This window comes from Callorhinus ursinus, unplaced genomic scaffold (assembly GCF_003265705.2).
Source record: "Callorhinus ursinus isolate GAN/ISIS: 27379988/994484 unplaced genomic scaffold, GSC_fseal_2.0 scaffold11, whole genome shotgun sequence".
NCBI classification, from domain to species: domain Eukaryota; kingdom Metazoa; phylum Chordata; class Mammalia; order Carnivora; family Otariidae; genus Callorhinus; species Callorhinus ursinus.
Window position 1 is genome coordinate 38,478,354 of NW_027397073.1, and position 13,411 is coordinate 38,491,764.

At 36.6% G+C, this 13,411-nt stretch overlaps 1 protein-coding gene across 1 annotated transcript in view; it reads right to left on the reverse strand.

Moving 5' to 3' along the window:
• The window catches only part of ASXL3 (ASXL transcriptional regulator 3), a 179,698-nt gene that overhangs the window by 135,825 nt on the left and 30,462 nt on the right, over positions 1–13,411 (reverse strand). The window contains exons 2-3 of the mRNA XM_073898362.1: positions 12,489–12,571; positions 6,083–6,085 (exon numbers count right to left, since the gene is read on the reverse strand). Coding sequence (XP_073754463.1) covers positions 6,083–6,085; positions 12,489–12,571 — 86 coding nt within the window. The remainder of the gene's footprint in view (positions 1–6,082; positions 6,086–12,488; positions 12,572–13,411) is intronic.

A 13,411-nucleotide genomic window follows, 5' to 3' on the forward strand; every position in this document is an offset into this window, starting at 1 on the left:
TAAGACAACATATCATGAATTAGTAAGAATCTGATAGCTCCAAATTATACCGAGTTTAACCTCACTTAATCCAGAAAATAATCATCACATATATTCCATACCACACTGATATACTAGAGATCCATTTATAAGAAAAGTCAAATGACTCATCAATGCCAGAAAAAATAATCAGTAAGTGAAAAGTAGATTTTTGCTGGAAGTTGACAATTTACCCATTGGACTTCTCAGTCCACTCAGTTTTATTGTGATTACATCTAAATATTTAATTGCTATCCATTTTTATAGAGAATAGAGAAAAATTTAATAAGTAAACAGAAATATATTATCACAGTGTGAATGAAGAAAGAGAGCAGGCTGTAAGAGCCCAAAGGGGAAATACGAACAGAAGAGAATGGCTGTCGGATGACCGTTTGCATCAGCTTGTCTGCACGCAAATCTAGTCACCCTTGCTTCACATATTACCTTATATTACAGGCATTCCAAGGAATAATTGGAATAAGAATATTCAATAAAATGATCTAAGGCATTGTGGTTTACTGAGCTCACTGGCTAGCTACATCAGCCCACAGAGGAAGGGACATAAAGTGGTTGCACCCTCTTCCCCTGTTCTTCCCAAAGTCCTTTGAGCAAGGTCTTGATGGCAACAAGGAGCTACTGAGGCCAAATTCGAGAATATTAGATCACTAGTTGAAGTATAAATTACAGTACAATCTCTCTCACACCCCTAACTCCTGCCAACGGTGTTACAAATATGTACTACTGGAGGCCAATAAAATCAGGTAACAGAGGGTGACTGGATCAATGAAAACCCATCGCTTCAGGAAAATCAATTGAAAGACATGTCCCTTCTAATAGTACCTTAGAATAGATTTATCTTCTTTTCTTTATATGTTCTTGCCTTCACTTACTACTAGGCTTTTGCACATTCTTAAATTCAAAACTGATCAGCCTCATCTAAGTTTTAAGATGAGTCAAATATTTACTGGTTCTATTATAGTGGACCACTCATCTTCTCTAAGCTTTAGTTTATTGATCCGTAAAATAAAAGTTTAAGACTATATGATCTACAAAGTCCTCACCAGAAACAGAATGTTATAGTACTGAGTTAAACTTCATCTCAGATTGCAACCTAATGTAGTAAAGGCTGGTCTGAATGCATTGTTTTAGAGGAAGCTCGCTTTCAAATAAATTCTCAAAAGCATTGCTTAGAGTTGGAATAGTAATGACAATAGCAAACGGCGCCTTGTGTAAAACAGTCCTGACTTTACCAAAGAGTCTAATTCTTCAGCTGTTAGGAATTATTCAGCCCACTATTCTTCTATCCCAAGAAACTCTTCTAAAAAAGACTGGAAACTGCTTGGGTGACCAGGTGGGTGAAAATTGAGTAAGGAAAGGACTAGATTTAAAATTTAGATAATTATCTGCTCCTACTCAAATTTCTACAGACACTATTTCACACTTCCTCATCACTCTGTTATGAGAAGTAAGAATATACCATTGTATCTAATATCCAAACTAATTTATAAAACTTTGAAAATTAAGTTATAAGTGGCTGCCTCAAAAGGGTGGTATCTAAAAATAGTAAATTACATAAATTCTAATTCAAAAAATCAAGTTAACATTTTTAATATTAAGGCTGGATAAAATAAGTGAGCAGTGAAAACTGTTGTAATTCCAAATAGTACTTTCTGTATTCCTGACTTAGCCCTTCCTTCCAAAGTGATCTTTGCTCATCTTAACACTTCAGAATTTAAGATTGGAGCCATTTAGACTTTCCCACTAGCAACAACTTTTTCCAACAAATCTTCATGAATGCCATTCTTCTGTATCTAGAACCAGCAGGTCACCTTCAATAAACACAAATTAAGCAACAAACTGAAAAATAATCATTGTACAAATTGTTGTATTTCATGCAGACATGCTAGAAAGAACTGAGTAATGAATTCAGGTTAGCTGTAGTGGCCTGAAGGAGAACGTGCTCTGCTTGGAAATTTTACATCTGTCTTTTGAAAAATGAAAACTAAAAATAAAAAGGAAAGAGTAGTGTTTTATATCTCCCAGTGGAAATACAATGGATGGATGAGATGAGGAAGGATGGATAAATGGTCATGATACAGATTACCAATGACAGGAAAGTACATCTGCTCCTTCTTTGCTTAAGATAATTTCCCCCAAAAAGGCAGTAATGCTGCTTCTGAAACCATACTCACTTATTCATTTGGGCCTCCTTTTCTCCCCCTAGATGCACCTCTTAAAAGAAGAACAGTGTTAATAACTTAGCCTCCCCTCCCCCCATCTGAGCATAGTTTAGTCAATCCCATCTATTTTCATTCAACTGTTTCACAAATGGAGTCACTGCCACCCTCTAAAATTGCCCTTTGGATTATCTACATTTTGTTAGCAATTATGCTTTGACTGGTCACAGTTTGCAAGCTCCCCAGAAACAAGTTTCAATCTGTTAAATCCAATATCAACAACAATATGGTGAGAATCCTCTGAAGCCTTTGATCCTCCCATTACCTGAGGCATGTTTCCCATCCTCAAAGCATTACCTTCTAAAACAAACAGGAAGAAGGTACATTCAAATATGTCTTGCTGCTGTCTCTAAGCCCAAATATTCAAAGTCATCCTCATGTTGGACAAGCATAAGAGTTAAAAACTCATCTGAGGCTTTGCATTCCCCAAATCTAAATAGATTATTGAAATGTCTTTTTCACCTTTCAATCCTACTTATCATTAGGCTATAAACTTGAAGAGTCTGAACACACCTATCTATAGACTAGACTTTAACTCAGTAAGTAATACATAAGAAATTAGCCTGAAATCAAAATTAGCCTGAAAAGCTGCTAAAGGGATAAGTTTGGGGTGGCGGTAATTTACTTAATAGAATCACATAACCAACACTTTCCTTAATCTAAAATTTTATTGGGCTCAAGCTATAAATATTTTAAAAAGGTTAAGTGCAATGGGTTCTGAATCAGACATCAAATCCAAGATTTGCCAATTGCTAGCTGGGTGAACGATCTCAAGTTACCTAATTTCACCTGCTTCAATTTCCCTATCTGTGAAATGGATAATAAAATATCATCAACCCACCTCAAAGTTTTTAAAAAGATAATTCCTGTAAAGTCCTTCACATTGGGCCTAATATAAGCAAATGATTTTTAAAAATTAAGAATCCTTTGAACCATCAAGCCCCTACTCATTAATTTGCATAAAGCATGGTATCTCAGCTCTATGCCAAACAGATTAATGGATACAAAGATGTAAATTCCTAACCATAACAGCCTTATATTTGTGATGGAAAGACAATACTGCTTGACATGTTGAAATATCATATATTTTATCAAAAATTCAAGAGAGAATTAGGGCGCCTGGGTGGCTCAGTCGTTAAGTGTCTGCCTTCGGCTCAGGTCATGATCCCAGGGTCCTGGGATCGAGCCCCGCATCGGGCTCCTTGCTCCGCGGGAAGCCTGCTTCTCCTTCTCCCACTCCCCCTGCTTGTGTTCCCTCTCTCGCTGTGTCTCTCTCTGTCAAATAAATAAATAAAATCTTTAAAAAAAAAAAAGAATTCAAGAGAGAATTAGAAATTCCTAAATTTAAAAACTAAATATGTATATTAATACATATGTATATATAAAGCTAAATATATATATATTTATTTTTTTAATCATTATGTGCTAGGCTGAAGACATGCTTTACAGAGAAGAGATTAAAAGACCTTATTAAATGACACAGAAAAATGGTCTGGAACTGTGTTGTTAAATCCTCAAAAAGCCGGGACTACATTTTATTCATTCATTAATCCAGCGACCTCTACCCTCTCAATAACATAACATGTGCTTAATAAATGTTAATGGAATGAATACATGCCTAAAGCTTCCACAAAATCTCAGGATCTAACACAATGAGCACAGTGTGTAGGCACTTAGTAGATATTTAATTGATTACCATCATGTTATGATACCAACATCTCCACAACTTTCTTTTCTTTTCTCCGATGTCCTCTAAGTTGATCACCAAGCACCAGACAAAGCCCCGCACCTATACCTGGTCAGACTGAAGAGAGGGCTGAGCCTGAGCCCAAAACAAGCCTTGCACAGCACCTACAGTAGATCTTCACTTCTTTTTAAAAAAAAGTGTTGATAGAAATCACCCGAATTTCAGGCAGAACCCCAGTCCACAATTATCAATTTGATTCTGCATCTAAGCATCTCAGGAGTTGCAGGATAAATAGTCTTTAATTGTCCTGAAGGAACTAAGACTTGTTCTTAGGAATTACTCATTGTAGCTTTTAGAAAACCTGGCTTAACAAAACGTCGTAATTTTATTCTTCTGAAAACAAACAACTATAAAAAGAAGTCCCCATGTCAGCATATCAACTGTTTTGCATTTGAATTATGTTGTCAAGCTCAAAACAACGAAGCAAAACTAAAATCATAGGCATGTGGCAATTAAGAGCACAAGCAATGAAATTAAGAGATAAAGAGAAAAATACCACTTAGAAAAAGATTAAATAAAATCACCCCAGTTTAATGCCTATTCCCTCCCAAAGGTTTTCACCTGCATAGGCTACTTAGACTCACATACAATGTAATTTTATATCCATTTCTGCTTCTATTTCTGCACTGAAATATTTATAGAGTGCTCGTATTTCTGGAGTAAATTATACCTAGATCTTGATAAAGCTGAAATCACCTAAATTACCTTTTTTTGTTCAATTATTTGGCAGAATGGAAAAAGAAAGCTTGACAGAATAAAAAGATGTATTAAGAAATGGCCATTTCATAGCTATAATCGCATTCCTTAGTGAATATTGATGCCTTGAGGGTTACAGGCAATCAGCACAGCTACTTTCACCAAAGGCTTCAAATAAAACCCAAATAAATTTATGTTATATGAATATAGACATTATATTTGAACACAAAACTTAAGCCGAGTATTCTATGGTTTATATGTTAAGAATAACATATGAAAACACATATTAGGAGTATATAAAAACAGAAGCACAGTACAATGTTAAGCATATTGTTATGAATACCCTCCAAGATAAATCAGCTATTCCAAATTCTAGAAATATTCTTATGTTATGCCATGAGTTCTGGCGATCTAAAGTTCCAAGTTCTGAATCACTATTATGAACTGAATTTTTGTGTCCCCCAAATTCATATGGTGAAGCCCTAGCCCCCAGCGTGGCTCTATTTGGAGATGGGGACTCTAAGGAAGTGATTAATGTTTAATGAGGTCTAATAAGGATGGGGCCTTCTTGATAGGAGTAGTGTCCTTATAAGAAGAGACGGCAAAGAGCTCACCCTCTCTCTCTGCACGCACACACCCAGGAGAGGACACGTGAGGACACAGTGAAGAGGGGACCATCTGCAAACCAGGCAGAGAGCCATCACCAGAAACCTACCCTGCTGGACCTTGACCTGGGACTTCTACTAGCCTACAGAACCGTGAAAAATAAATTTCTGTTGTTTAAGCCACCCAGTCCCTGGTGTTTGGTTATGGCAGCCTGAGCAGACTAAGCCAATCACTATTAACATGACTTCAGTCAGGAAACTAGAAGAGTCCTGTTCCAAATTTATCACATTAGTGTGAGGCATTCTATCTGACAAGGGCTACCTCTCCTTCTGGCAACCCGATCTTCCAGGCTCTTATGGAACACTGTGGTAACTACTACAAGGGCGTGTGAGCACGCGTGCACACACACGGCATAGTTCACGAACGCCTCCTGGGGCTCTACTTCTACCTTCCAAAATCATGAAAAGTCCGAGTGGAAGGCAAGCAGTTACCTGTGGCTATAATAGCAGATGCTTGACTACTAAGGCTTTAAAGCTGCCCACGACCAGTTTGCTAGGAGCTGAAAGCCTACCTCACAGGGCAATGTTTCACATAATTACTTTTTTTTTTTTTTGATCTATAGAAAATCCTTATATCACATAATTACTTTTTAACTCAGGAAATGATTCCAAAGGAATATTTAATCTTATTCCCCTGAATCACTTTTTCACAAAAAGAAAAGCAACCATAATTTAAAAAGTTTAGATAAAATAGGAGAATGGGATTAAGAGGTACAAACTTCCTATTTTAAAATAAAGAAGCCATGGAGATTACAAGTACAGCATAGGGAATACAGTCAATAATATTGTAATAATGTATGGTGACAGACAGTGACTGCATTTTTATGGTGAGCCCTGAGTAATGTATAGAACTGTCAAATCAGTATGTTGTACACCTGAAACTAAAAAAAAAAAAGTTGAAAAAGTTTAATTTGTGACAGATTGCAAAGTTATTTTTAAACAATTAGTGATATTCATGTATAAATTCTGAATTCTTATTTAACCAGTTTTACACCATTTAACTTAAAGCAAGTTAATTATGTACAATGCCAATGAATGATATTTTAAGTGATATTTTTTGGGAAGAACCAAATATATACATAAATGACCAGATTGCAAATTCAAAATCCCATCTAACTATAAAATATAATGGATGTTCTCATCATTTACATCATAAACCCTACATTATCAGAAAATCATGCATTTATTCAGGTATCACGTGACTAGGAAAAAAGTAACATACCCCACTTTCATCTAATTATCACCAAACATACAATGGACAATACCTACTGATTCATAGTTTGCTAGGTGCAATATATTCTCTGGAATATTTCAGATTATTAGTTAAGAAATCCTACCATAAATGGTACTGTTTATTTGAGGGAAAAAACATACTTAAAATGGGGAAGGCTGGGTTTAAAGAAGACCAGATAAGAAGATACTACATTAATCTAGTTAAAAAATTACAAGTGCAAAGACTGAATGGGAAGGAGTAGGGATACAAAGAAAGAAAGATGTAATTAAGAAGTAGAACTAACACTACCCAAGAGCCAACTGGCCATGGGGGCATCAAAGAAGGGAGTTGGGAATGACTGATTGAGACTTCTAATCTGAGTAAGGATGACAAGTAAAATTTTCTATCAGCGAAGAGGTAAATTATTCTCAAGGCTCGCTTACACACTCACATTCACGCAGCTATACACATGCATAAATAAATGCAGATTGTCCTATGTTTCTGTTTAGTAACACCATTGTCTCATTTGCCCCCTCTAAGTAGCTGACCATGCACACCATTTACACAATGAAAGGATTAGATGTTAGCAAATGGCAGGGGTGACACTGTCAGTTAACACTGTAATTCTAAAATGCCTCAGCACAAACTAGACCACCATTTCAGTGTGAAAGGAGGGATGCCAACATGGAGTCTGGAGATAAGAATTGATTTTGCAGTAGAAATTATTTGTGTTTCTTTCTTATCTCTAGACAAAACATTTCAGCAGCGAGAATCATCTCCTATAGTACTAATTAGAAACGTAAATCTCACCAAGAGAAACGCCAAGAAATTTTATTGTTTGTCACTATACATGGTAATAGAATTTTCTGACATTTATCCCCCTAGAAAAATGCAACATCTTTAATAAGCCACAGTACGAAGCAGAGATCCTAATTTCAGCATATCATAACACAGACTGCAAAACAGAAAACATGCAAAACCTTAAGGCGAGTCGCTAAAAACAAATTTATTCTAAGAATTATCAGTGGGGGGAAAAAAGTTCTCATTGATACCAGAATAATTACAAAATCTTGGGTTGTCAATTTCATGTTCCACATTGCAAAATCAAAAATACATCCATATTCTGAGTAACACTAAACACAACAGAGACTGTTGATAAAGCTTTTCAAATGTCCCCACTGTGATATATAATTATAGGCTGTTGCTCTGCAAATGGTTGATGAAATCTAACAGATTTTTTTTAAAGTAAGACATCTATAATCTTGTAAAAATGTACCTCATAAATATTGCCCTGCCCCCAAACCAACAGAGGTTTTCTTTATTGCTTTGTGTATGTGGGGGCGGTTTTTGTTTTGTTTTGGTTTGGTTTTTGCCTTTATTTTATGACTGCCTTATCTCCATTAGAAAACCATCTGCCTATTAGCAGATAATATGAAAACTAAATCAAGGTTCATGCTACCTTAATGACAGGTATCTTGTAATGATGATGCCCAGCACATAAGAAATTATCCCTCACTGATGAATGGTCTGCTCTCACTAGGTAAGTGCTGCAAGCCTCACGGCTTGACCTTGCCACCCCTGGATGTGTTCCCATGTGAGAGCACATACTTCTTTGGAAGCATCACTTTAAAAATTACATAAGCAGAGAAAAACATATCCTCAGGCATGAAAAATCCCTCAGTCCTCTTTGTAAAGGAATTAGAACTTCTGAATAAGCAAACCAAAGACAGAAGAGCAGAATTAGGACAACCCCAAATGTCATCCAAACCAACATGGTAACTGGAGTTACTCCTCTTTTTCTATAAACATCTTTCTAACTACTGGAGACAAGTGCTCACTTTGGCAGTTCATATACTGAAATCACTGCAGACAAGACCATATTCTACAGTAGCACCCTGACTCCCTGAGGAAGGGGGAATGTTTAGTCAAGCAGTTCAAACAGCCTTTATATCAAATATCCATCCACAAAAGCAGCAGACTGGACTATGCACATTTTTATCCCCTCTATACAAGCAACATGGCTATTTGATTGATTATAAGATTCTGATCATCTGAAAAGCATTCCAAACAGCTATGTCTTATCAATGGTTCACAACTCATAAACACAAAGTAACAAAATCCTGGAAATACTCAGAATCAAATACATAGGTGGACCAGAGTAAAATTATATTGATAAAAATCTTCTATGTTATTATACAGAAGGGAATTAAAACCTACCAAATATGTTTTCATTAAAAATTCTAGCAAATCATGCCACGATACTATTTTATTTTCAACAAAAATCATATGGCCTTCTGACCTTTTTTAAAACCACATGGAAAGTACTTTTTGCAGTCTGTCTTTTCCAAATAGAATTTAATCACACACTACACATTTCATCGATAACATGAAAAAGATACAAAGAACATGATATAGAAAAGCTGTCCTCTTTTTATGTCTACATAAAAAAGTATGCAATTTAAAGTATCACTTGAAAAGAGGAAAAGATAGCATAAAATGTCAAGAATTTCATCACAGTCAAATAAATTAACAATATCACATATACTGAATTCTTTCAAATACTCCTATCAGCTTTGCCAAAATTATTTGTGAGTTTTCTATTACAAATGACAAGTTTAAACCAGAGGCACTTGCAGTGTTTGAAAACAGGTGACAGCACAATAGCCTCACTTGCTCACATATAATCTGCCAGAGATTATCAGCTTGCATATACTTAATGGGGTACCCACAAAACCGTTAGGTTCCTTTTGATTAAAACACACAAAGTATTAAATAGGATGAAAAATACAACACATAACGTTAAAAAGAAGCTTCTAACCCCAAATGGAAGCCAAAGTCATCACTAAGCACCAGAAAATTAACATCCTGAGAAAGAAGATTATTTACTCAACAAATACTGATCGACTATCTGCTGAGTGTCAGGAGTCTTAGAGGCCCTGCCCTTAAAAAGCCCACAGGCAGGCGCAGGGAGACAAACAAGGACAAAATTACAGGACAGTGAGGTCAGCACTACACGGAACGAAGGACCCCCATGGAACCTGAAACAAACGGCATTAGTTTAAATCCAGGTTCAGAATGATGATGGATAAAGTCCCAATCTTCTCTTTTCTAGAAATGCTAGGTACAGTGGTGGACTGTCTGGGGGAGGACCACTACTGTGACCTCTCACCCACCAAGACCACCAGCAGGTCACGGCCACCTTAGTAACTTTCACAATCACTCCCCTCCCCCTCCATTTAATCAGGCATATCATAAAACCCGCATTTCTTGGAAAACACATCATTAATAAATACCTAGAAATTAAACAGTCATGTATGACCTTATGATGATGGAATTTCTAAATGTAACTTAAGAAAAACAGATACAGTTACACTTCATTTACTCAGCTACCATAAATATTTGGAAAACATTTAGGAACTTGGAAGGTAGCAAAAGAGTACATTAAGTAGGCAAAATAAATGTCAGAATCTGCTTCCTAAAACAACATACAAAACAGGTAGCAAAGCCCAAAACTCATTCAAAGCATGTACTTTTATTTTAGAGATGATCCTCATAAGCAAACCAGGAAACAAGGGAAGAGTGGTCACAGACACACAGGCCATAAATAACAGGTCACTATTGGCAAGAGAGAGAAGACTCAAAGAAAGCAGAAAGAAATATGAATGAAAATGTGTAGTCTGAGGCCCGTTGACGCAGAGCTGATTTTATAGAATAGAACTCAAAGAGAACTATGGTCTCTTTCTTCGCCTGCTCCCTTTCCTATTCAACTTGTGAATTCCTCACAGGTACATCCAATATTACCATACTGATTCATCAGTACTTGTAACAACCAACATTTTTTTTTATTTATAATAATTGGGTGGAGGGGGCAGAGAGGGAGGGTTATATTCGGAGAAATAGCAGATTACGTTTTTCCATTTCAGTATTCTTGCAAGGAGCTGTTTTGTGTTTTGCTTTGTAAACTACCTATGCGTAAAGCCCTTTAATGTACCATTCTGGGAAGACCAGCTTTTTGAAAAATATGAAATAATGTTGTTACAATAATAAGTGTAATTAAAATGCTGTTCAGAGGCACAGTACAGGAATTTTAGATCTCAAGGTATGCAACGACTGATGGCAGCACAGTCGCTCCTATTAAGAAGAATATCGTAATGGACACATTTCAAATGTCTGCTTCTAGGAGATGCTTTTTATGTCTACGTTGGCAGATTCCACTGGCACAGAGCCTACATGCAACAGGAGTTGATATCCTTAGATTGTTTTTTACCTCCTCTTTTCTTTTGGCTGCTGTACAAACATTTTCAGTGCTTTCTAAATGGCATAAATATTTTCGGGGCTTCTGACAGGCAGCAAGGAGAAAATTTCCAGGGGTCCCCATTTTGGTCCCTAACTCTGCAGGCTGACATCTGGCTTCGAAGAACAGGATTACCCTTAGCAGAGCTGTTAGGCTCTGTCAGCAACTTCTCTCCCCACTGTGGCCTCCAGTCTGCTGGGGACACAATTCTTCCAAACGGTGTAGCTACATACTCAGGCTGTGTCTTCAGAACAGGCAGAAAGAGCCTCCAACACAGACATGAAAATCTGAGCCCAGATGTCCTACACTCCTCTAAGTCGTGATGTTCGTGGATCAAACTTGCAAAGGATGCATTTTAAACAGCTAGAAGCTGATGTTACCCACCCTTTACAGTAAGAAGAGTTACAGGTGATACCGATATTTTTGGGAAAAGTTGGCATCGGGAAGATATTCCTTTCTCTCAGCAGTTCTACCTCAGTTATCAGTAAAAACATCCAAAAGGTAGCTCTGCAGCTCTAATTTTCACCAAGCTGCAACTACTATATGCTCAATGGCTTATAGGCAGACAACGTCATACAAAAGTAATTCACTCTATGTAACATGGATGATTACATACTCATATGACAGCTCTATGTTTATTTTATTTTGTAACAACCTTCTTTTTTCTCCTTGAGTAATATCAAAATGGCCCTCAACTGATGGCTAAAAGCCAAACTGTAAAATTAATAAAGGTTCATCAAAGGTAAACAAAACGCAGTATATATCCATACAATGGAATATTATCTGGCAACAAAAGGGAATGAATGCTACAACATGGATGGACCTTGAAAACATTTTGCTAAAGTGGAAGAAGCCAGATACAAAAGGCTACATATTGTATAATTCCACTTATACGAAATGACCAGAACAGTCAAATCCACAGACAAGAAAAGTCAAATCATGGTTACCAGGGGCTGGAAGGAGTAGGGAATGGGGAATGACTGCTTGATGGGGATGGACTTTCATTCAGGGTGATGAAAATGTCCTAAAATTAGATAGTGGTGTTGACTGCACAACTCTGTGAATATACTAAAAACCACTGAATCATACCTTTTAGAGGGGTGAATTTTATGGCATATGAATTATATCTCAATAAAATTGTTATTAATTTTAATAACTGATTAATGACACTCCAAGTAGAGGAAGTCTAAAGAGAAAGCCGGGAAAACGGCTAAATTTCCAACCACATTTATTAGCACTTTGAATTTTATCAGAGTGCCCTAATCTTTATACCCTGGGACCTATCTAGTAAGCCCGTACAAGTGCTCCTCTTTACTTTCAGAAACAAAATCTCCTCTTACAAGACACAGGGAAAGAGGAGTAACTCCAATGAAGGACTAATTCAGGCAGCAAGGCTCTTTGTTAACAAAGTACAGTCTATATTAACCTGTCTAATGTATTTTATTAAGCCAACAGGCAGTTCCAAGGAAATCTTCGGTGATCCAAATATTTGGCAATCACAAAAGAATTTGCAGGTAATTACTTAATCCACAATCAACTACAATATCAAAATCTAGATATATCTACTGCTTTGCAATTAGTGGCAATGAAAATAGAAAATGTAAATATGAATACTGACCTTGTTTCTTTTAACCCTTCTTTCTGAATGACTTCCAGTATCTGCTTCGCTGTCATTGGTGAATTGGGGTGTTTTTCTAGTGCCTAAAAAATAAAAATAAACATAAAATTCCTGTATTATTGTATGAAAGCATACGAAATAAAAATGTTTGTGAATCATGCAAGGCTTCCTTAAAATTTTAAAGGGGGAAGGGGCCATTACGTCAACATAAGGTCCCATCACACAGTTCAGGTGTCTAAAGTGAGAATAATTCTTTTCTGGACATTTATGGCAATTTCTGCAACATGGGGGTCGTTCTTAAAAAAAAATATCACAAAGGCATACACACCAAAAAAAAAAAAAGTGAAACCTGAAAAAACCAAGTTAATAAATGTATATAATTTCCTTTATTAAAAATTACCAATATTTTATGGTTAAAGACAGGTTTTCAGGCTATTAAAATGTTTCCTAAATCTCCAGGACCTTGGAAACATGGAGCCTGGACACTAGCAACAGCAGAAAACAAAGGGCTGGTTAGAAATAACCTCACTGGATTCACATTTTGATCAACCTCTTTTGTATTAAAAAAAAAAAAAATGAGGGGAAAAAAATTCCTTCATGGCCAAAATGGGAAAAAAGCCTACAGAAACCCAAGTAAGCCATTACAGGGTGTGTTCCAGTTCAGCTCAGTTTCCTTTCTTCTGCCTTTTTCCTTAATTTCAAGTAAACCCCTTCCTCTTCCCACTCAGCCCACCTCAGTTTTATGAACTGAGTCCCATTTTTCTTTCTCTCCCCTTCTGGCCTCTTTATTTTTGAGTGGAAGGGAGTTGTTTTAAACAAAGTGTGGGGAATGCATGGGACCTGGCTCATTATTTCCACAGGCATTAGACCATCAGACCTGGAAATCAAGTTTCTTTATTTATCCAGGGATTTCATTACATGTA